The sequence below is a fragment of the Oncorhynchus mykiss genome, chromosome 18 (genome assembly GCF_013265735.2).
Source record: "Oncorhynchus mykiss isolate Arlee chromosome 18, USDA_OmykA_1.1, whole genome shotgun sequence".
NCBI lineage: Eukaryota > Metazoa > Chordata > Actinopteri > Salmoniformes > Salmonidae > Oncorhynchus > Oncorhynchus mykiss.
In genome coordinates this window covers 49,356,721-49,377,730 of record NC_048582.1, presented here as the reverse complement: position 1 = coordinate 49,377,730, position 21,010 = coordinate 49,356,721, and the positions used below count along the sequence as shown (strand labels likewise).

General features: G+C 41.9%; 2 protein-coding genes across 2 annotated transcripts in view; one reads left to right on the top strand and one right to left on the bottom strand.

The window, feature by feature from the left end:
• Positions 1–21,010, top strand: part of LOC100135978 (thyroid hormone receptor beta) — a 140,449-nt gene that overhangs the window by 95,399 nt on the left and 24,040 nt on the right. The window lies entirely within an intron of this gene.
• Positions 5,789–8,863, bottom strand: LOC118941181 (mucin-2-like; the record flags this gene model as incomplete). The annotated part of the gene is made up of 1 exon (XM_036952996.1): positions 5,789–8,863. A coding segment is annotated over one exon (2,943 nt), but the record flags the coding sequence as incomplete, so codon positions are not given.

Here is a 21,010-nt window from a genome sequence, read left to right as displayed (position 1 = left end):
GCTTACTCACAAGCTCTAACCAACAATACATTTAAACACTTCAAAAATAAATAAATACATGTAAAAAAAACTACCTGTACCAGTACAGAGTCAATGTGCGGGGGCACCAGTTAGTCGAGGTAATTGAGGTAATATGTATGTACATGTAGATAGAGTTATTAAAGTGACTATGCATAGATAATCACAGAGAGTAGCAGCAGTGTAAAAGAGGGGGGTACAATGCAAATAGTCTGGGTAGCCATTTTATTAGATGTTCAGGAGTCTTATGGCTTGGGGTAGAAGCTACTTTAGAAGCCTCTTTGACCTAGACTTGGCGCTCCGGTACCGCTTGCTATGCGGTAGCAGAGAGAACAGTCTGTGACTAGGGTGGCTGGTGTCTTTGACAATTTTTTGAGCCTTCCTCTGACACCGCCTGGTATAGAGGTCCTGGATGGCAGGAAGCTTGGCCCCAGTGATGTACTGTGCCGTACACACTACCCTCTGTAGTGTCTTGCGGTCGGAGGCCGAGCAGTTGCCATACCAGGCAGTGATGCAACCAGTCAAGATGCTCTCGATGGTGCAGCTGTAGAACCTTTTGAGGATTTGATGACCCAGGCTAATCTTTTCAGTCTGCTGAGGGGGAATATGTTTTGTCGTCCTCTCTTCAAAACTGTCTTGGTGTGCTTGGACCATGTTCGTTTGTTGGTGATGTGGACACCAAAGAACTTGATGCTCTCAACCTGCTCCACTACATCCCCGTCGATGAGAATGGGGGAGTGCTCGGTTCTCCGTTTCCTGTAGTCCACAATCATCTCCTTTGTCTTGATCACGTTGAGGGAGAGGTTGTTGTCCTGGCACCACACGGCCAGGACTCTGACCTCCTCCTTATAGTCTGTCTCTTCGTTGTCGGTAATCAGGCCTACCGCTATTGTGTCGTCTGCAAACTTGATGGTGTTGGAGTTGTGCCTGGCCATGTAGTCGTGGGTGAACAGGGAGTACAGGAGGGACTGAGCACGCACCCCTGAGGGGCCCCCGTGTTGAGGATCAACATGGCGGATGTGTTGCTACCAACCCTTACCACCTGGGGGTGGCCCGTCACAAAGTCCAGAATCCAGTTGCAGAGGGAGGTGTTTAGTCCCAGGGTCCTTACCTTAGTGATGAGCTTTGAGGGCATTATGGTGTTGAATGCTGAGCTGTAGTCAATTAATAGCATTCTCACATAGGTGTTCCTTTTGTTCAGGTGGGAAAGGGCAGTGTGGAGCGCAGTAGAGATTGCACCATCTGTGGATCTGTTGGGAAAGTATGCAAATTAGATATTGTGCACCAGCTGTTGTTTACAAATATACATAGACCCTCACCCCTTGTCTTACCAGAGGCTGCTGTTCTATCCTGTCGATACAGTGTATAACCCACCAGATGTATGATGTTCATGTCGTCGTTCAGCCCCGACTCAGCGAAACAGAAGATATTACAGTTTTAAATGTCCCGATTTAATGTAATCGATTTTGTTTTCCAATGATTGCCAATAGAACGGATGGCCGTGGGGTTTTGCTCGCTCACCTATGAATTCTCAGAAGGCAGATGACGGGGATTTGGGCCTGTTGCCAGGAATATACTTCACATCCGACTCGTTAAAGGAAAAAGCTTCTACCAGTTCATGGGGAGTAATCGCTGTTCTGATGTCCAAAACGTATTTTCTGTCATAAGAGACGGTAGCAGCAACATTATGTACAAAATAAGTTAAAAAACAAGTTACAAACAACACAAAAAAACTAACAAAATAGCACTGTTGGTTAGGAGCACGTAAAACGTCAGCCGTCCTCTCCAGCGCCATTCTAAGGCAAAAGGGGTTCTATATAGAACCATATATAATATTTCCCATCATGCTTTATTGCAGGAAGCGTTTTAGAATTGTTTGTTTTACTGTAATATCTGTGTTTTTGCATGTACATTGCTTGGTTGATTCATATTAAGATACATGACATACAGTTTTTAAATTAATCTGTTCTGTTAGTAATTGCATTGACTGCAAGTTTAGATGATTGAGGTAGTCTCAGTTTCTCATCTTCCCTACCCTAGCATTCATTCTGAATGCATGTTGCAGGTGATTAACAATTCCACTTTTTGGATATCCTAACTCTGGCTGGATTCTAATAGGAATTACACATCACTTTGCAAGCCAGCATAATGTGACTTGCAGGCCTGATGTGGCCTGTAAACCAGTAGATTCATAGCACCACTGTGTTAGGTTATAATTAGACCTACAAATGAGTGGATTCGGCTATTTCAGCCACACCCGTTGCTGACAGGTGTATAAAATCGAGCACACAGCCATGCAATCGAGCACACAGCGATGCAAACAAAGAATGGCCCGTACTGAAGAGCTCAGTGACTTTCAGCTTGGCACCGTCATAGGATGTCGCCTTTCCAACAAGTCAGTTCGTCACATTTCTGCGGATGCCAGGAGAACGCTACCTGCCCGAATGTAAAGTGACAACTGTAAAGTTTGGTGGATGAGGAATAAAGGCATGGGGCTGTTTTTCATGGTTCGGACTAGGCCCCTTAGTTCCAGTGAAGGCAAATCTTAATGCTACGGCATACAATGACATTCTATATGATTATGTGCTTCTAACTTTGTGGCAGTTTGGGGATAGCCTTTTTATGTTTCAGCATGACAATGCCCCCGTGCACAAAGTGAGGTCCATACAGAAATGGTATGTCGAGATGGGTGTGGAAGAATTTGACTGGCCTGCACAGAACCATGACCTTAACCCTATTGAACAACTTTGGGATGAATTGGAACGCCGGCTGCGAGCCAGGCCAAATCGCCCAACATCAGTGCCAGATATCACTAATGCTCTTGTGGCTGAAAGGAAGTGTCCCCGTTTTTAGTGTTCCAACATCTAGTGGAAAGCCTTCCCAGAAGAGTGGAGGCTGTTATAGCAGCAAAGGGAGCTGTTCAACTACAGGAGTCAACATATAGTGTATGTAATGTATTGGCTGGTGGAACCGTTCATAGACACACATACACACACTCCCCTCCTTTAGTGCTCCATTTTTAGGTTCTGTTTTGAATAATTCAGTTCTCTGTCTCACATCCAGATGGATGCGGGACACAACATGCCAACTGTGGCTCTGTCTGTCTGTCTCTCTGTTCTGTAGCTCTAACTGAAGCCTTCTAAATGTCTGTCTGTCTGTTCCTCCTTCTCTCTCTCTCCATCTCTTTCTCCTTCCTCTCTGTCGCCCTCTTTCTCTCCTCTGTCTCTCTCTCTCTCTCTCTCTCTCACACACGCTCACACATGCACACACACACACACACACACACACACACACACACACACACACACACACACACACACACACACACACACACACACACACACACACACACACACACACACACACACACACACACACTCACACACACACACACACACATTCACACACACTAGGCCTGCTTGTTTATATTCAAATGTCATGCCCGGCAGTAGTATCAGCCTCATTCAGGCCACCAGTGCATCTAAGGACAGGACAGTAGTTTGTGCGTGCGTGTATGTTTGTGTGTCATGCCATTCTCACTGTGCCAGGCTGGTTCTGAGCAGACAGCTACTCCACACCAGCCTGTAGCCGTTTCATTTTCATCATCTGTATGAAGTGTGTATAGGTGTTGGAGTTCCTGAGGTTTTGGTCAGATGATCTTCCCAACAGCATGCAAAACAGCACTTTAGGTGGAAGCCTATCCAGCACTGTGTCAAAGTTGGCTAGCTAGAGCTTCCACTGATTGGTTTTCACAAAGGCAATGTCACTGATCATTTCCATAAAGATTGTTTTTTCAATTCTTAACTCTCCAACAGATTGCACAATGTCTAGAGCTTCCACTGATTGGTTATCACAAAGGCAATGTCACTGATCATTTCCATAAAGATTGTTTTTACAATTCTTAACTCTCCAACAGATTGCACAATGTCTAGAGCTAGAGCTTCCACTGATTGGTTATCACAAAGGCAATGTCACTGATCATTTCCATAAAGATTGTTTTTACAATTCTTAACTCTCCAACAGATTGCACAATGTCTAGAGCTAGAGCTTCCACTGATTGGTTATCACAAAGGCAATGTCACTGATCATTTCCATAAAGATTGTTTTTACAATTCTTAACTCTCCAACAGATTGCACAATGTCTAGAGCTAGAGCTTCCACTGATTGGTTATCACAAAGGCAATGTCACTGATCATTTCCATAAAGATTGTTTTTACAATTCTTAACTCTCCAACAGATTGCACAATGTCTAGAGCTTCCACTGATTGGTTATCACAAAGGCAATGTCACTGATCATTTCCATAAAGATTGTTTTTACAATTCTTAACTCTCCAACAGATTGCACAATGTCTAGAGCTTCCACTGATTGGTTATCACAAAGGCAATGTCACTGATCATTTCCATAAAGATTGTTTTTACAATTCTTAACTCTCCAACAGATTGCACAATGTCTAGAGCTAGAGCTTCCACTGATTGGTTATCACAAAGGCAATGTCACTGATCATTTCCATAAAGATTGTTTTTACAATTCTTAACTCTCCAACAGATTGCACAATGTCTAGAGCTAGAGCTTCCACTGATTGGTTATCACAAAGGCAATGTCACTGATTATTTCCAAAAATATTTTTTTTACAATTCCCTCCAACAGATTGCACAATATCTCTTCATGTCTCCTTCTTCCTTTGAAAATAACTGATTGACTTCTGGTAGTTTAGGTGCTCAAAGTAGTCAACAACGTGAATCTTTTTATATTGATCTGGTGAGGTGTTTAAGGGACATTTGTGTGTGTGTGTGTGTGTGTGTGTCCATTCAGGCATCAGAGTGACTGTGATGCATATGATTTGATGAGTCCGGTCACCGGAGGGTTAGTTAGTAGCCCTCTGAGGAACGGTTCATTTGGAGGAAGGTTTGTTACGCATGACACCAAATCGTTGGCATATTCTTCCGCTTTTGTCCTCTCGTTAACAGTGACCTTACTGTTCTCCTCTGACACGTGTGGTCACAGAATGATATGTTACTTATAATATATGTATAGTTATAGTATCAACCCTTCATGGTTGTTCAAGGGCTTATCATTTAGACTTTTTCCCTAACGTCTTTGTCCTTATATGCCAGATCTTTCCCCCAGATAATTCTGTCAAGGCTTCACTTAGTCATTTACTGCGTCCCAAATGACAGTGAAGGACCAGAGCCCAATGGAGATCTGGTCAAATGAGTGCATTGGGTGTCATTAGAGGCACTAATTGCGTCATTGAGTCATTGCTTCATACAGTACATCTTGATAGGTGATTAACAGTAACGAACAGGAGAAGGGGGGGTGAGGAAGAGACTGGATTCAGATTCATTTATCTCCAAAATTAAAGTTTTCCCAGCTGGTCGTGATGACTCATGCTGTCTCATTCAACTGCGTCAGCTCATTCTGCTGTTGTTTTGTTGTCCATTTGGTGTACAGATGTCAGATTATCATTAGCACGTATTAACACACATTCACGGACAGTGTAAGGGACAGGTCACCCAAATTAGAAAAATGTGTTTTCTTACCCTGTAAGCAGTCTGTGGATGAGAAAAGACTTCAATCCATGCTTTGGTTTTGGTTACCTGGCCACTGTCACCAACCTCTAACTTTGGCATTTTAGTCCAAACATCTATACAAGACAATGAACCAGATAATAGCATATTTAACCTTTCTTAGTGACTTTATTGAGCTACTCAATCGGTTTCCGACACGTTGGGTGATTTGGGCCTGACTAGTTAGCAGTATTGACTACGAGCATCTGCTTGTCATTAACTATGACACTCATGACCCCATGGCCTAAGATTCACCCAAACAACATAAGTCCTGTTCTGAGAAGGCTTCTCCTGTGAGCACGTTGATAATGTGCGGACATTTACAACTGAAAACTTATCTAGTAGTAGTAGTAGTAGTAGTAGTAGATCTAGTAGTAGTAGATGTAGAAGTAGGAGATGCAGTAGTAGTAGATGTAGTAGTAGTAGTAGATGTAGTAGTAATATATGTAGTAGTAGTAGATCTAGTAGTAGTAGATGTAGAAGTAGGAGATGCAGTAGTAGTAGATGTAGTAGTAGATGTAGTAGTAATATATGTAGTAGTAGTAGATCTAGTAGTAGTAGATGCAGTAGTAGTAGATGTAGTAGTAGTAGATCTAGTAGTAGTTGATCTAGTAGTAGTAGATGTAGTAGTAGTAGATGTAGTAGTAGTAGATGTAGTAGTAGTAGATCTAGTAGTAGTAGATGTAGATGTAGATTTAGTAGTAGTAGATGTAGGTGTAGTAGTAGTAGTAGTAGATCTAGTAGTAGTAGATGTAGTAGATTTAGTATGAGTAGATGTAGTAGTAGTAGTAGTAGTAGTAGTAGTAGTAGTAGATGTAGTAGTGGTAGGTGTAGATGTAGTAGTATTAGTAGATGTAGTAGTAGATGCAGTAGTAGTAGATCTAGTAGTAGTAGATGCAGTAGTAGTAGATGTAGTAGTAGATCTAGTAGTAGTTGATCTAGTAGTAGTAGATGTAGTAGTAGTAGATGTAGTAGTAGTAGATCTAGTAGTAGTAGATGTAGATTTAGTAGTAGTAGATGTAGGTGTAGTAGTAGTAGTAGTAGTAGTAGATCTAGTAGTAGTAGATGTAGATGTAGATTTAGTAGTAGTAGATGTAGGTGTAGTAGTAGTAGTAGTAGATCTAGTAGTAGTAGATGTAGTAGATTTAGTACGAGTAGATGTAGTAGTAGTAGTAGTAGTAGTAGTAGTAGTAGTAGTAGTAGTAGTAGTAGTAGTAGATGTAGTAGTGGTAGGTGTAGTAGTTGTAGGTGTAGTAGTAGTAGTAGATGTAGTAGTAGTAGATTTAGTAGTAGTAGGTGTAGTAGTTGTAGGTGTATTAGTAGTAGATGTAGTAGTAGTAGTAGATGTAGTAGATTTAGTAGTAGTAGTAGATGTAGATGAGGTAGTAGTAGATTTAATAGTAGTAGATGTAGTAGTAGTAGTAGTATTAGATGTAGTAGTAGATGTAGTAGTAGTAGATTTAATAGTAGTATATTTAGTAGTAGTAGTAGTAGATGTAGTAGATGTAGTAGTAGTAGATGTAGTAGTAGTAGATGTAGTAGTAGTAGATGTAGTAGTAGTAGTAGATGTAGTAGTGGTAGGTGTAGTATTAGTAGTAGATGTAGAAGTAGATTTAGTAGTAGTAGATGATGTAGTAGTAGTAGTAGTAGGTGTAGTAGTGGTAGTAGGTGTAGTAGTGGTAGGTGTATTAGTAGTAGATGTAGTAGTAGTAGATGTAGTAGTAGTAGATGTAGTATTAGTAGTAGTAGATGTAGTAGTGGTAGGTGTAGTATTAGTAGTAGATGTAGAAGTAGATTTAGTAGTAGTAGATGATGTAGTAGTAGTAGTAGGTGTAGTAGTGGTAGTAGGTGTAGTAGTGGTAGGTGTATTAGTAGTAGATGTAGTAGTAGTAGTAGATGTAGTAGTAGATTTAGTAGTAGTAGATATAGTAGTAGTAGTAGATGTAGTAGTAGTAGTAGTAGATGTAGTAGTAGTAGTAGATGTAGTAGTAGTAGTATTAGATGTAGTAGTAGATATAGTAGTAGTAGATTTAGTAGTAGTAGATGTAGTAGTAGTAGTAGTAGATGTAGTATATGTAGTAGTAGTAGATGTAGAAGTAGATGTAGTAGTAGTAGTAGATGTAGTAGTAGTAGGTGTAGTAGTGGTAGGTGTATTAGTAGTAGATGTAGTAGTAGTAGATGTAGTAGTAGTAGTAGATGTAGTAGTGGTAGGTGTAGTATTAGTAGTAGATGTAGAAGTAGATTTAGTAGTAGTAGATGATGTAGTAGTAGTAGTAGGTGTAGTAGTGGTAGTAGGTGTAGTAGTGGTAGGTGTATTAGTAGTAGATGTAGTAGTAGTAGATGTAGTAGTGGTAGGTGTAGTATTAGTAGTAGATGTAGAAGTAGATTTAGTAGTAGTAGATGATGTAGTAGTAGTAGTAGGTGTAGTAGTGGTAGTAGGTGTAGTAGTGGTAGGTGTATTAGTAGTAGATGTAGTAGTAGTAGTAGTAGATGTAGTAATAGATTTAGTAATAGTAGATATAGTAGTAGTAGTAGATGTAGTAGTAGTAGTAGATGTAGTAGTAGTAGTATTAGATGTAGTAGTAGATGTAGTAGTAGTAGATTTAGTAGTAGTAGTAGTAGTAGTAGTAGATGTAGTAGATGTAGTAGTAGTAGGAGATGTAGTAGTAGTAGTAGTAGATGTAGTAGTAGTAGATTTAATAGTAGTAGATGTAGTAGTAGTAGTAGATGTAGTAGTATATGTAGTAGTAGTAGTAGTACTAGTGGATGCAGTAGTAGATGTAGTAGTAGTAGATTTAATAGTAGTAGATGATGTAGTAGTAGTAATAGATGTAGTAGTAGTAGATGTAGTAGTAGATTTAGAAGTAGATGTAGTAGTAGTAGATGTAGTAGTAGTAGATGTAGTAGTAGTAGTAGTAGATTTAGTAGTCGTAGGTGTATTAGTAGTAGATGTAGTAGTAGTAGTAGTAGTAGTAGTAGATGTAGTAGTAGTAGATTTAGTAGTAAATTTAGTAGTAGTAGATGTAGTAGTAGTAGTAGTAGATGAGGTAGTAGTAGTAGTAGTATTAGATGTAGTAGATTTAGTAGTAGTAGATTTAGTAGTAGTAGTAGTAGTAGATGTAGTAGTAGATGATTTAGTAGTAGTAGATTTAGTAGTTGTAGATGTAGTAGATTTAGTAGTAGTAGATTTATTAGCAGTAGTAGATGTAGTAGTAGATTTAGTAGAAGTAGATGTAGTAGTAGTAGATTTAGTAGTAGTAGTAGATGTAGTAGTAGTAGATGTAGAAGTAGATGTAGTAGTAGTAGTAGATGTAGAAGTAGATGTAGTAGTAGTAGTAGATGTAGTAGTAGATCAAGTAGTAGTAGGAGGTATGATCAGGCAGCACTGTGGACTGTTGTGGCACAAATTACTTCATAGATAACTTTTGAAAAACGATGGAACTTCAAATTAACACATTAGCTAGCACTATTGATGGAAGTGTATAAATATATGTTTAGTTTAGTACCAGAAAATATAAAAGTGTCATTAGTGGTACAAAACAGCAAGAAGAAACCCCCAGGAAAATAATATTGTTATTGGATGTTAACCCCCTTGACACCTGTGAGCTAGTAGAGTGATAAACCTAATATACTTTTGACTCACTCACTTTGGGGTGAACACTGGTGTGTTAATTGAGAATCATTGGGCCTCTCCAATAGTTTGCCTGGGTTCACCCCATCCTTGTGAGGGGAGGTTGTCCAGGGGCCTGGTGTTAGCCTGGTGTCCTCCTCAGGTAACACGGTGTTGGACGGGGACATCTGGCTCAGGATAACATGTCAAACCAGGCCCTATCCTTGCAAGACTGAAGCCTGCCATCTGAAAATTGTTCTTGACCAGCTTTGAACCCTCTGAGACCTCAAGTGATCGATCAGGGAGGGAATATATTAGGGACAAGCCTGCTTCGGCTTCCAGTATCGACAGGTGCTGAGGAACGAGGTTGAAGACTCTCCCGGGAATGTTGTTGCTGAGAACCTGGATGGACTGGACAACCAAGGTTGGGCCGTGGGGCATTACCACCAAGAGAATATACTGTATATACTCATACCTATAGATCCACTGACCTTTCTGTGAGACCTCGGAAATAGCATATGAACCGAAATGCTTATTTCGGAAAAACGGTCACCTCACCTCCGTGGACCAGTTAACGGTTCAAGCCTGGCAATGACTGTGTCTGGAGGAGCAACCAGTCGTGCTCCTCAAATGCTCCCATGCTTTGGGTGAGTTTTGAGTAGATATCAGCGTTTATGTTTCGAGTGAGATATATATATATATATATATATACATTGTTTTATTTATTATTTTAAATTCAGGAGAGATTTCAATTGAGTGAAAAAGCGATTTTATGCTGCTTATGAAGAAATAGTCACTCATCTATGGTGTGTGCATGGCATCTAAGGTTGAAATGATGCCTTTTTACAATGCCGTATTTGATTGTTGAATGACCGTGGCTGGTTGGGTATTTGGAGTTTTAGTAGTAAGCACCTCTTTGAAGGGTTTGTAGAGTAAATCATGTCATCAGAAGAGTGGATACAAAAAAACTCTGCTCTCTGAAACGTTAATACTCAGTAACAGTTACTTAGGGCCAGTTTAAGATGTGAATTTCATGGTGGTGCAACCCAGTAGACCAAAGGAACTAATGAATGAACCTTTTATTTGATCAGCCAATCCTGAAGGATCTGTCTAGAGTCATTACTATTGAAACATTATGGGGAGAAAATGTATTGAGTCAACATAGTTTCCACATTAAAAAATGAATCTTTATCAACATAATAACGTTGCATTAATGTTAATTGTTGGTTGAATTTGTGAAAAGTGAGTAATGTACATAGCTTTGGTCTAATTTCCCCCCTGATTTCAACCACAAATCAATAATTGGGTTTAAAAGTTTTGGTTTAATTTGAATTCATGTTTGATGACATCTCAGGCAAACAATAACAGAATATAGACGTGACTCTTTTTCTATTTCTGTAAGAGTTATATCATTAATGATTATGTTATATACATGGCAATTTTGGTCCAGAAAGTATGCAATCCCAAAATAAACAAGTTGATTGGTGTGAAGTGTGTTTATGGTCTGTTTCAATTCAGTGTAAAACTATAATTCACTTTTTTGTATATAATGTATGTAAACTTTGTGTAAATTCCTCTGTCTGTTTCTGTCTCCATATGTTGTCTACTGCTAGCAGCACCATATCCCCATGTAAAATTCAGTGTAAATGTACTTAGTGAATAAAGGTGATTCTGATAATGTTTGGGTTGTAGGTCAGGTTAAAAACAAGTTCTAGCTCTACACCAATCGACTCCTTAGATTAAAAAATAGTAACACTATATACAAAAAAACAGATGGAAAAAGAGGGAAACAAAACACCCCAAACTAAGAATAATACACTTATCTAGAACAGATTGCAGAGTATTGACAGGATTTATAGTGTCTGATAGACACTTGACATTTTCTGTCTCGAGTCCTCTAAGAAACACAAATGAGATTAAGGGCCACAGAGGACTTCACCTCATCAAAAAGTTAAACTGGTATCAAGGGCCTCTTTAGGAGCAGATTTGCCTCAAAGGGCCTTACTTTTAGCAGCTGTTATGTGTTGATCGTGTTACAGTCTTAGCCACAGTCGTCTGAGCCCAACTCCGTTGGTGTGTCACTGGTCACAAAAGGATAGCTGGTCACGTGGATACGTGGATCTTTTTAGAAGGATCCACTGGATGCATCCCAAATGACACCCTATTCCCTTTACAGTTCACTGTTTAACCAAAAGTTATATGTACTCTGGTCAAAAGTAGTGCACTAAAAAGGGAATAGGGTGCCATTTGGGACACATACACTGTGGTTAGGTGATTATAGTGCGGTCTTTGTCTTGTAAACACACGTCTGTTCAGCATCTTCATTGATTAATTAATTGATTGTTCAGAATCACCTTATATGCACATTTAACTCTGGATCCATTAGTCTAGTACTGAAAATAGAGAAGGAAAACAATATATACAGTGGGGCAAAAAAGTATTTAGTCAGCCACCAATTGTGCAAGTTCTCCCACTTAAAAAGATGAGAGGCCTGTAATTTTCATCATAGATACACTTCAACTATGACAGACAAAATGAGAAAAAAAATCCAGAATTTCACATTGTAGGATTTTTTATGAATTTATTTGCAAATTATGGTGGAAAATAAGTATTTGGTCAATAACAAAAGTTTATCTCAATACTTTGTTATATACCCTTTGTTGGCAATGACAGAGGTCAAACGTTTTCTGTAAGTCTTCACAAGGTTTTCACACACTGTTGCTGGTATTTTGGCCCATTCCTCCATGCAGATCTCCTCTAGAGCAGTGATGTTTTGGGGCTGTTGCTGGGCAACACAGACTTTCAACTCCCTACAAAGATTTTCTATGGGGTTGAGATCTGGAGACTGGCTAGGCCACTCCAGGACCTTGAAATGCTTCTTACGAAGCCACTCCTTTGTTGCCCGGGCAGTGTGTTTGGGATCATTGCCATGCTGAAAGACCCAGCCAGGTTTCATCTTCAATGCCTTTGATGATGGAAGGAGGTTTTCACTCAGAATCTCACGATTACATGGCCCCATTCATTCTTTCCTTTACACGAATCAGTCGTCCTGGTCCCTTTGCAGAAAAACAGCCCCAAAGCATGATGTTTCCACCCTCATGCTTCACAGTAGGTATGGTGTTCTTTGGATGCAACTCAGCATTCTTTGTCCTCCAAATACGACGAGTTGAGTTTTTACCAAAAAGTTATATTTTGGTTTCATCTGACCATATGACATTCTCCCAATCTTCTTCTGGATCATCCAAATGCTCTCTAGCAAACTTCAGACGGGCCTGGACATGTACTGGCTTAAGCAGAGGGACACTTCTGGCACTGCAGGATTTGAGTCCCTGGCGGCGTAGTGTGTTACTGATGGTAGGCTTTGTTACTTTGGTCCCAGCTCTCTGCAGGTCATTCACTAGGTCCCCCCGTGGGGTTCTGGGATTTTTGCTCACCGTTCTTGTGATCATTTTGACCCCACGGGGTGAAATCTTGCGTGGAGCCCCAGATCGAGGGAGATTATCAGTGGTCTTGTATGTCTTCCATTTCCTAATAATTGCTCCCAAAATTGATTTCTTCAAACCAAGCTGCTTACATATTGCAGATTCAGTCTTCCCAGCCTGGTGCAGGTCTACAATTTTGTTTCTGGTGTCCTTTGACAGCTCTTTGGTCTTGGCCATAGTGGAGTTTGTAGTGTGACTGTTTGAGGTTGTGTAAAGGTGTCTTTTATACTGATAACAAGTTCAAACAGGTGCCATTAATACAGGTAACGAGTGGAGGACAGAGGAGCCTCTTAAAGAAGAAGTTACAGGTCTGTGAGAGCTAGAAATCGTGCTTGTTTCTTATTTTCCACCATAATTTGCAAATAAATTCATTAAAAATCCTACAATGTGATTTTCTGGATTATTTTTTCTCATTTTGTCTGTCATAGTTGAAGTGTACCTATGATGAAAATTACAGGCCTCTCCCATCTTTTTAAGTGGGAGAACTTGCACAATTGGTGGCTGACTAAATACTTTTTTGCCCCACTATGTGTGCATTTATGGCATGATTAATCTACATTTACAGTGCCCTCGGAATGTTTTCAGACCTTTCTCCTTTTCCAAATTTTATTACGTTACAGCCTTATTCTAAGATCGATTAAATTACATATTTTCCTCATCAATCTACAAACAATAACTCATAATTTTATTTTTTTATATTTTTCACCTTTATTTAACCAATTTGAAAACAAGTTCTCATTTACAATTGCGACCTGGCCAAGATGAAGCAAAGCAGCTCGACACATACAACAACACAGAGTTACACATGGAGTAAAACAAACATACAGTCAATAATACAGTAGAAAAATAAGTCTATATACAATGTGAGCAAATGAGGTGAGATAAGGGAGGTAAAGGCAAAAAAAGGCCATGGTGGCGAAGTAAATACCATATAGCAAGTAAAACACTGGAATTTGCAGTGGAAGATTTGCAGTGGAAGAATGTCTAAAGTAGAGATAGAAATAATGGGGTGCAAAGGAGCAAAATAAATAAATACAGTAGGGGGAGAGGTAGTTGTTTGGGCTAATTTTATAGATGGGCTATGTACAGGTGCAGTAGTGTGTGTGCTGCTCTGACAGCTGGTGCTTAAAGCTAGTGAGGGAGATAAGTGTTTCCAGTTTCAGAGATTTTTGTAGTTCGTTCCAGTCATTGGCAGCAGAGAACTGGAAGGAGAGGTGGCCAAAGGAAGAATTGGTTTTGGGGGTGACCAGAGAGATATATCTGCTGGAGCGCGTGCTACAGGTGGGTGATGCTATGGTGACCATCGAGCTGAGATAAGGGGGGACTTTACCTAGCAGGGTCTTGTAGATGACCTGGAGCCAGTGGGTTTGGCAACGAGTATGAAGTGAGGGCCAGCCAACGAGAGCGTACAGGTCACAGTGGTGTGTAGTATATAGGGCTTTGGTGACAAAACGGATGGCACTGTGATAGACTGCATCCAATTAATTGAGTAGGGTATTGGAGGCTATTTTGTAAATGACATCGCCGAAGTCGAGGATCGGTAGGATGGTCAGTTTTACAAGGGTATGTTTGGCAGCATGAGTGAAGGATGCTTTGTTGCGAAATAGGAAGCAAATTCTAGATTTAACTTTGGATTGGAGATGTTTGATGTGAGTCTGGAAGGAGAGTTTACAGTCTAACCAGACACCTAGGTATTTGTAGTTGTCCACATATTCTAAGTCAGAATCGTCCAGAGTAGTGATGTTGGACAGACGGGCAGGTGCAGGCAGCGATCGGTTGAAGAGCATGCATTTAGTTTTACTTGTATTTAAGAGCAATTGGAGTTCATGGATGGAGAGTTGAATGGCATTAAAGCTTGTCTGGAGGGTTGCTAACACAGTGTCCAAAAAAGGTCCAGAAGTATACAGAATGGTGTCGTCTGCGTAGAGGTGGATCAGAGACTCACCAGCAGCAAGAGCGACATCATTGATGTATACAGAGAAGGAGTCGGTCCAAGAATTGAACCCTGTGGCAGCCCCATAGAGACTGCCAGAGGCCCGGACAACAGGCCCTCCGATTTGACACACTGAACTCTATCAGATAAGTAGTTGGCGAGGCAATCATTTGAGAAACCAAGGCTATCGAGTCTCCCGGTGATGATGTGGTGATTGACAGGCCTTGGCCAGGTCAATGAATACGGCTGCACAGTATTGTTTCTTATCGATGGCGGTTAAGATATTGTTTAGGACCTTGAGTGTGGCTGAGGTGCACCAATGACCGGCTCTGAAACCAGATTGCATAGCGGAGAAGGTATGGTGGGATTCGAAATGGTTGGTAATCTGTTTGTTGACTTGGCTTTCGAAGACCTTAGAAAGGCAGGGTAGGATAGATATAGGTCTGTAGCAGTTTGGGTCAAGAGTGTCCCCCCATTTGAAGAGGGGGATGACTGCAGCTGCTTTCCAATCATTGGGAATCTCAGACGACAAGAAAGAGAGGTTGAACAGGCTAGTAATAGGGGTTGCAACCATTTCGGCAGATAATTTTAGAAAGAAAGGGTATATAGGGTGTATATAGGGTGTATATACCATTTCGGCAGATAATTTTAGAAAGAAAGGGTATATAGGGTGTATATAGGGTGTATATACCATTTCGGCAGATAATTTTAGAAAGAAAGGGTATATAGGGTGTATATAGGGTGTATATACCATTTCGGCAGATAATTTTAGAAAGAAAGGGTATATAGGGTGTATATAGGGTGTATATACCATTTCGGCAGATAATTTTAGAAAGAAAGGGTATATAGGGTGTATATTGGTTTCTAGCTTCCCTGAAAAGTTGCATATCACGGGGGTTGTTCGATGCTAATGCAGAACGCCATAGGATGTTTTTGTGTTGGTTAAGGGCAGTCTGGTCTGGAGAGAACCAAGGGCTATATCTGTTCCTGGTTCTAAATTTTTTGAATGGGGAATGCGTATTTAAGATGGTGAGGAAGGCATTTAAAAAAAATTAACCAGGCATCCTCTACTGACGGGATGAGATCAATATCCTTCCAGGATACCCCGGCCAGGTCGATTAGAAAGGCCTGCTCGCTGAAGTGTTTCAGGGAGCGTTTGACAGTGATGAGTGGAGGTCGTTTGACCGCTGACCCATTACGGATGCAGGCCATGAGGCAGTGATTGCTGAGATCTTGGTTGGAAACAGCAAAGGTGTATTTAGAGGGCAAGATGGTAAGGATGATATCTATGAGGGTGCCCGTGTTTACGGCTTTGGGGTGGTACCTGGTAGGTTCATTGATAATTTGTGTGAGATTGAGGGCATCAAGCTTAGATTGTAGGATGGCTGGGGTGTTAAGTATGTTCCAGTTTAGTCGCTTAGCAGCACGAGCTCTGAAGATAGATGGGGGGCAATCAGTTTACATATGGTTTCCAGAGCACAGCTGGGGGCAGAGGGTGGTCTATAGCAGGCGTCAACGGTGAGAGACTTGTTTTTAGGGAGGTGGATTTTTAAGAGTAGAAGTTCAAATTGTTTGGGTACAGACCTGGATAGTAGGACAGAACTCTGCAGGCTATCTTTGTAGTAGATTGCAACACCGCCCCCTTTGGCCGTTCTATCTTGTCTGAAAATGTTGTAGTAAGGGATGGATATTTCAGAATTTTTGGTGGTCTTCCTAAGCCAGGATTCAGACACCGCTAGAACATCCGGGTTGGCACAGTGTTCTAAAGCAGTGAATAAAACAAACTTAGGGAGGAGGTTTCTAATGTTAACATGCATGAAACCAAGGCTATTACGGTTACAGAAGTCATCAAAAGAGAGTGCCTGGGGAATAGGAGTGGAGCTAGGCACTGTAGGGCCTGGATTCACCTCTACGTCACCAGAGGAACAGAGGAGGAGTAGGATAAGGGTACGGCTAAAAGCTATGAGAATTGGTCGTCTAGAACGTCCGGAACAGAGAGTAAAAGGAGGTTTCTGGGGGCAAAAAAATAGCTTCAAGGTATAATGTACAGACCAAGGTATGGTTGGATATGAATACAGTGGAGGTAAACCTAGGTATGAGTGATGATGAGAGAGACATTGTCTCTAGAAACATCATCGAAACCAGGTGATTTCATTGCATGTGTGGGTGGTGGAACTGAAAGGTTGGATAAGGTATAATGAGCAGGGCTAGAGGCTCTACAGTGAAATAAGCCAATAAAAACCAGAACAGCAATGGACAAGGCATTTTGAAATTAAGGAGAGCCATGCTTAGTCGAGTGATCATAAGGGTCCAGTGAGAAGTGAGGTTGGTTGGGGTCACGGCGATTCAGACAGCTAGCCGGGCCATCGGTAGCAAGCTGGCAGAGGATGGAGGTCTGTTTTTAGCCACCTCGTGCGTTTCCGTCGGTAGATTAGTGGGGTACCGTGTGGTAGAGGAGATCAATCCAATTGGAAAAATAGATATAGTTATAGTGACTCAAGAAAAAATTGTCCGATAGACCTATTCAGATAGCAGCCGATAAGACAGCTAACGATTAGCGGGCCGCAGATGGGCGTTCAGGTAACTTCGTGACGGAGGGGCCAGTTGGATAACTCCCTCCGGCAGATAACGTCGGTAGTCCAGTCATAAAGGCCCGGTGGGGCTCCGAATCAGCAGTAAAACGGGTCCGGATAGGTGATTGTAGCTCAGGAGTGGCTGATGGAACTATTCATCTGGCTAGCTCCGGAATAAATGATGTTTGCTCTGGGATCGACGTAAGCCAATAGTCACACAGATAGCAGCTAGCTAGTTGCGAGATCCAGGTGTAAATGTCCAGAGCTTGCGGTAGAAATCTGGCGATATGGAGAGAAAAATAGGTCCGGTATGTTCTGGTCTGAGTCGCGTTATACAAAACTGGCGATAGCTTTTCGAGCTAAAGGATAGCTGATGACCACAAACCGTGGTTAGCTGAATACTAATGTTAGCCAGTAAACTGGCTAGCTTCTGGCTAGCTTCTGGTTAGCTTCTGGCTAGCTTCTGGTTAGCTTCTGGCTAGCTTCTATTGTGGATTTCATATTTGAGGTAAATAATAATTTTTTTTATGTGGAAAAAGGGGTCTGAATACTTTCCGAGTGCACCGTATTTAAGCTTCAGCACGTTTGTTTTAAGAACACGTATATTTCTGTAATAATAAGTTGAAACTGACCGAAAAGTGGGTAAAATAATACAATTATACTTTTTCAATTATTTGTGGTTATTAGATTTGAATTAATTAGATGCAATAATTTTATAATCTTAGTAAGTATGTATCATTGGCACATGCATTGGTCAAAACTGAAGTCACATTGTCAAAACTCTTCACACAGTCAGCGAAACTGTGAATAATTTTTCATTGCTTTCACACAAAATGCATTCAATGACTACATTCTCCGAAATTGATTAGCTCTTTTCTCATTCATACTCCACCACCTGCAAAACTATATATTTCCAGCACGTTTTCAAATGCTGACACACTGTTTCCAAAACTGTTAAAAACACATTCAAAACAAAATGATGGCAAATGTTGTGCATTTCTGCAGTAACCAGATTAAAACATATAGAACATCTCAGCAGAATATTTAATCATTCCAAACACAGCTGATTGCAATTTCAGCTGAAAGCCTACCCAAGTTTCCTGTTTTTAGTCTCATTACCAAACATACAAAAGAGGACAGCTTTGGAATGATTTAGTTTAGAAACATGGATCAAAGCTTGGTTGGTGGGGAAAGAAGAGTGGCAGGGAGCGGGAGAATGCGTGGAGGACAAAGGAGAGGAAGACCAAGAGCTGGGGTCTCTGATGAGATAAGGGCCCCAATTATTGACCATGTTGTAAACCATGGTCTCTCTTTGAGAGAGGCCGGTTTAAGGGTGCAACCAAATCTGCAGCTTTCAACAATTGCATCAATAGTACACATTTTCTGGCAAAACAACAGGTGAGATGTGCATCCTTCAATGATAATTTAACTACATATTACAGTACAATACAGTATGGTCACATTTTTACATGTACTGACATTTTGAAATATATTGATTGGTTTGTGTTTTTCAGTAGGATCCAAAGGTTGTCTCCCACGGGAGGGAGAGGCAGAATATTATCAGATGCACAGGAAATTGCCATTGTTCACATGGTAATTGGCAACAATGCAATAAAACTGCTGGAATTTCAGGACAAAGTGCTGGTAGACAATATCACTTTTGGGAATGTGAATATGGTCCTAGAAAAACATAAAATAAGGATGAGGTACACTGTACCCTTTGAGAGAAACGGTGTACGTGTGAAAGAACTCCGGTATCAATATCTCCAGGTAAGATGTCTGTTCAATAACCAAACAGGGTACATACACAGCTATGCACAATGTAAAGTACTGTAAAACTGTGGATTTACTGTATTTTAGAGAGTAATGGAGATTGAAGCCAGGTAAACTACACATACATTCATATTTGTTGATGAAAATGGATTCAACCTGGCAAAAACACACAGCAGGGGAAGAAATGTGATTGGACAGAGAGCAACCGTGGATGTCCCAAGCCAGAGAGGAGCTAACATCACAATGTGTGCAGCACTGTCCAATGATGGTTTGCTGTTAAACAAACCACTCATTGGCCCCTACAATACAGAGAGGCTCATTTATTGACTGGATGACCTGAATAATCGACTTGTGCCAGCGGAGGAGAGAGGGGCAAGAAACTACCCTACTTTCGTTGTTGTGTGGGATAATGTGGCATTCCAACACTCTGCTGCAGTCACAGACTGGTTTGCTGCCCATCCCAGGATGTCAGTACTGTTCCTGCCTCCATACTCCCCCTTCCTAAACCCCATAGAGGAGTTTTTCTCTGTGTGGAGGTGGAAGGTTTATGACCAACATCCACATGACCAGATGTCCTTACTGGATGCCATGAATGAAGGGTGTGGAGACACTTCTCCTGAAGACTGCCAGGGTGTAGAGACACTTCTCCTGAAGACTGCCAGGGTGTGGAGACACTTCTCCTGAAGACTGCCAGGGTGTGGAGACACTTCTCCTGAAGACTGGCAGGGTGTGGAGACACTTCTCCTGAAGACTGCCAGGGTGTGGAAACACTTCTCCTGAAGACTGCCAGGGTGTGGAGACACTTCTCCTGAAGACTGCCAGGGTGTGGAGACACTTCTCCTGAAGACTGCCAGGGTGTGGAGACACTTCTCCTGAAGACTGGCAGGGTGTGGAGACACTTCTCTTGAAGACTGCCAGGGTGTGGAGACACTTCTCCTGAAGACTGGCAGGGTGTGGAGACACTTCTCCTGAAGACTGCCAGGGTGTGGAGACACTTCTCCTGAAGACTGCTAGGGTGTGGAGACACTTCTCCTGAAGACTGCCAGGGTGTGGAGACACTTCTCCTGAAGAATGCCAGGGTGTGGAGACACTTCTCCTGAAGACTGCCAGGGTGTGGAGACACTTCTCCTGAAGACTGCCAGGGTGTGGAAACACTTCTCTTGAAGACTGCCAGGGTGTGGAGACACTTCTCCTGAAGACTGCCAGGGTGTGGAGACACTTCTCCTGAAGACTGCCAGGGTGTGGAGACACTTCTCCTGAAGACTGCTAGGGTGTGGAGACACTTCTCCTGAAGACTGCTAGGGTGTGGAGACACTTCTCCTGAAGACTGCCAGGGTGTGGAGACACTTCTCCTGAAGACTGCCAGGGTGTGGAGACACTTCTCCTGAAGAATGCCAGGGTGTGGAGACACTTCTCCTGAAGACTGCCAGGGTGTGGAGACACTTCTCCTGAAGACTGCCGGGGTGTGGAAACACTTCTCTTGAAGACTGCCAGGGTGTGGAGACACTTCTCCTGAAGACTGCCAGGGTGTGGAGACACTTCTCCTGAAGACTGCCGGGGTGTGGAGACACTTCTCCTGAACACTGCCAGGGTGTGGAGACACTTCTCCTGAAGACTGCCAGGGTGTGGAGACACTTCTCCTGAAGACTGGCAGGGTGTGGAGACACTTCTCTTGAAGACTGCCAGGGTGTGGAGACACTTCTCCTGAAGACTGGCAGGGTGTGGAGACACTTCTCCTGAAGACTGCCAGGGTGTGGAGACACTTCTCCTGAAGACTGCTAGGGTGTGGAGACACTTCTCCTGAAGACTGCCAGGGTGTGGAGACACTTCTCCTGAAGAATGCCAGGGTGTGGAGACACTTCTCCTGAAGACTGCCAGGGTGTGGAGACACTTCTCCTGAAGACTGCCGGGGTGTGGAAACACTTCTCTTGAAGACTGCCAGGGTGTGGAGACACTTCTCCTGAAGACTGCCAGGGTGTGGAGACACTTCTCCTGAAGACTGCCAGGGTGTGGAGACACTTCTCCTGAAGACTGCTAGGGTGTGGAGACACTT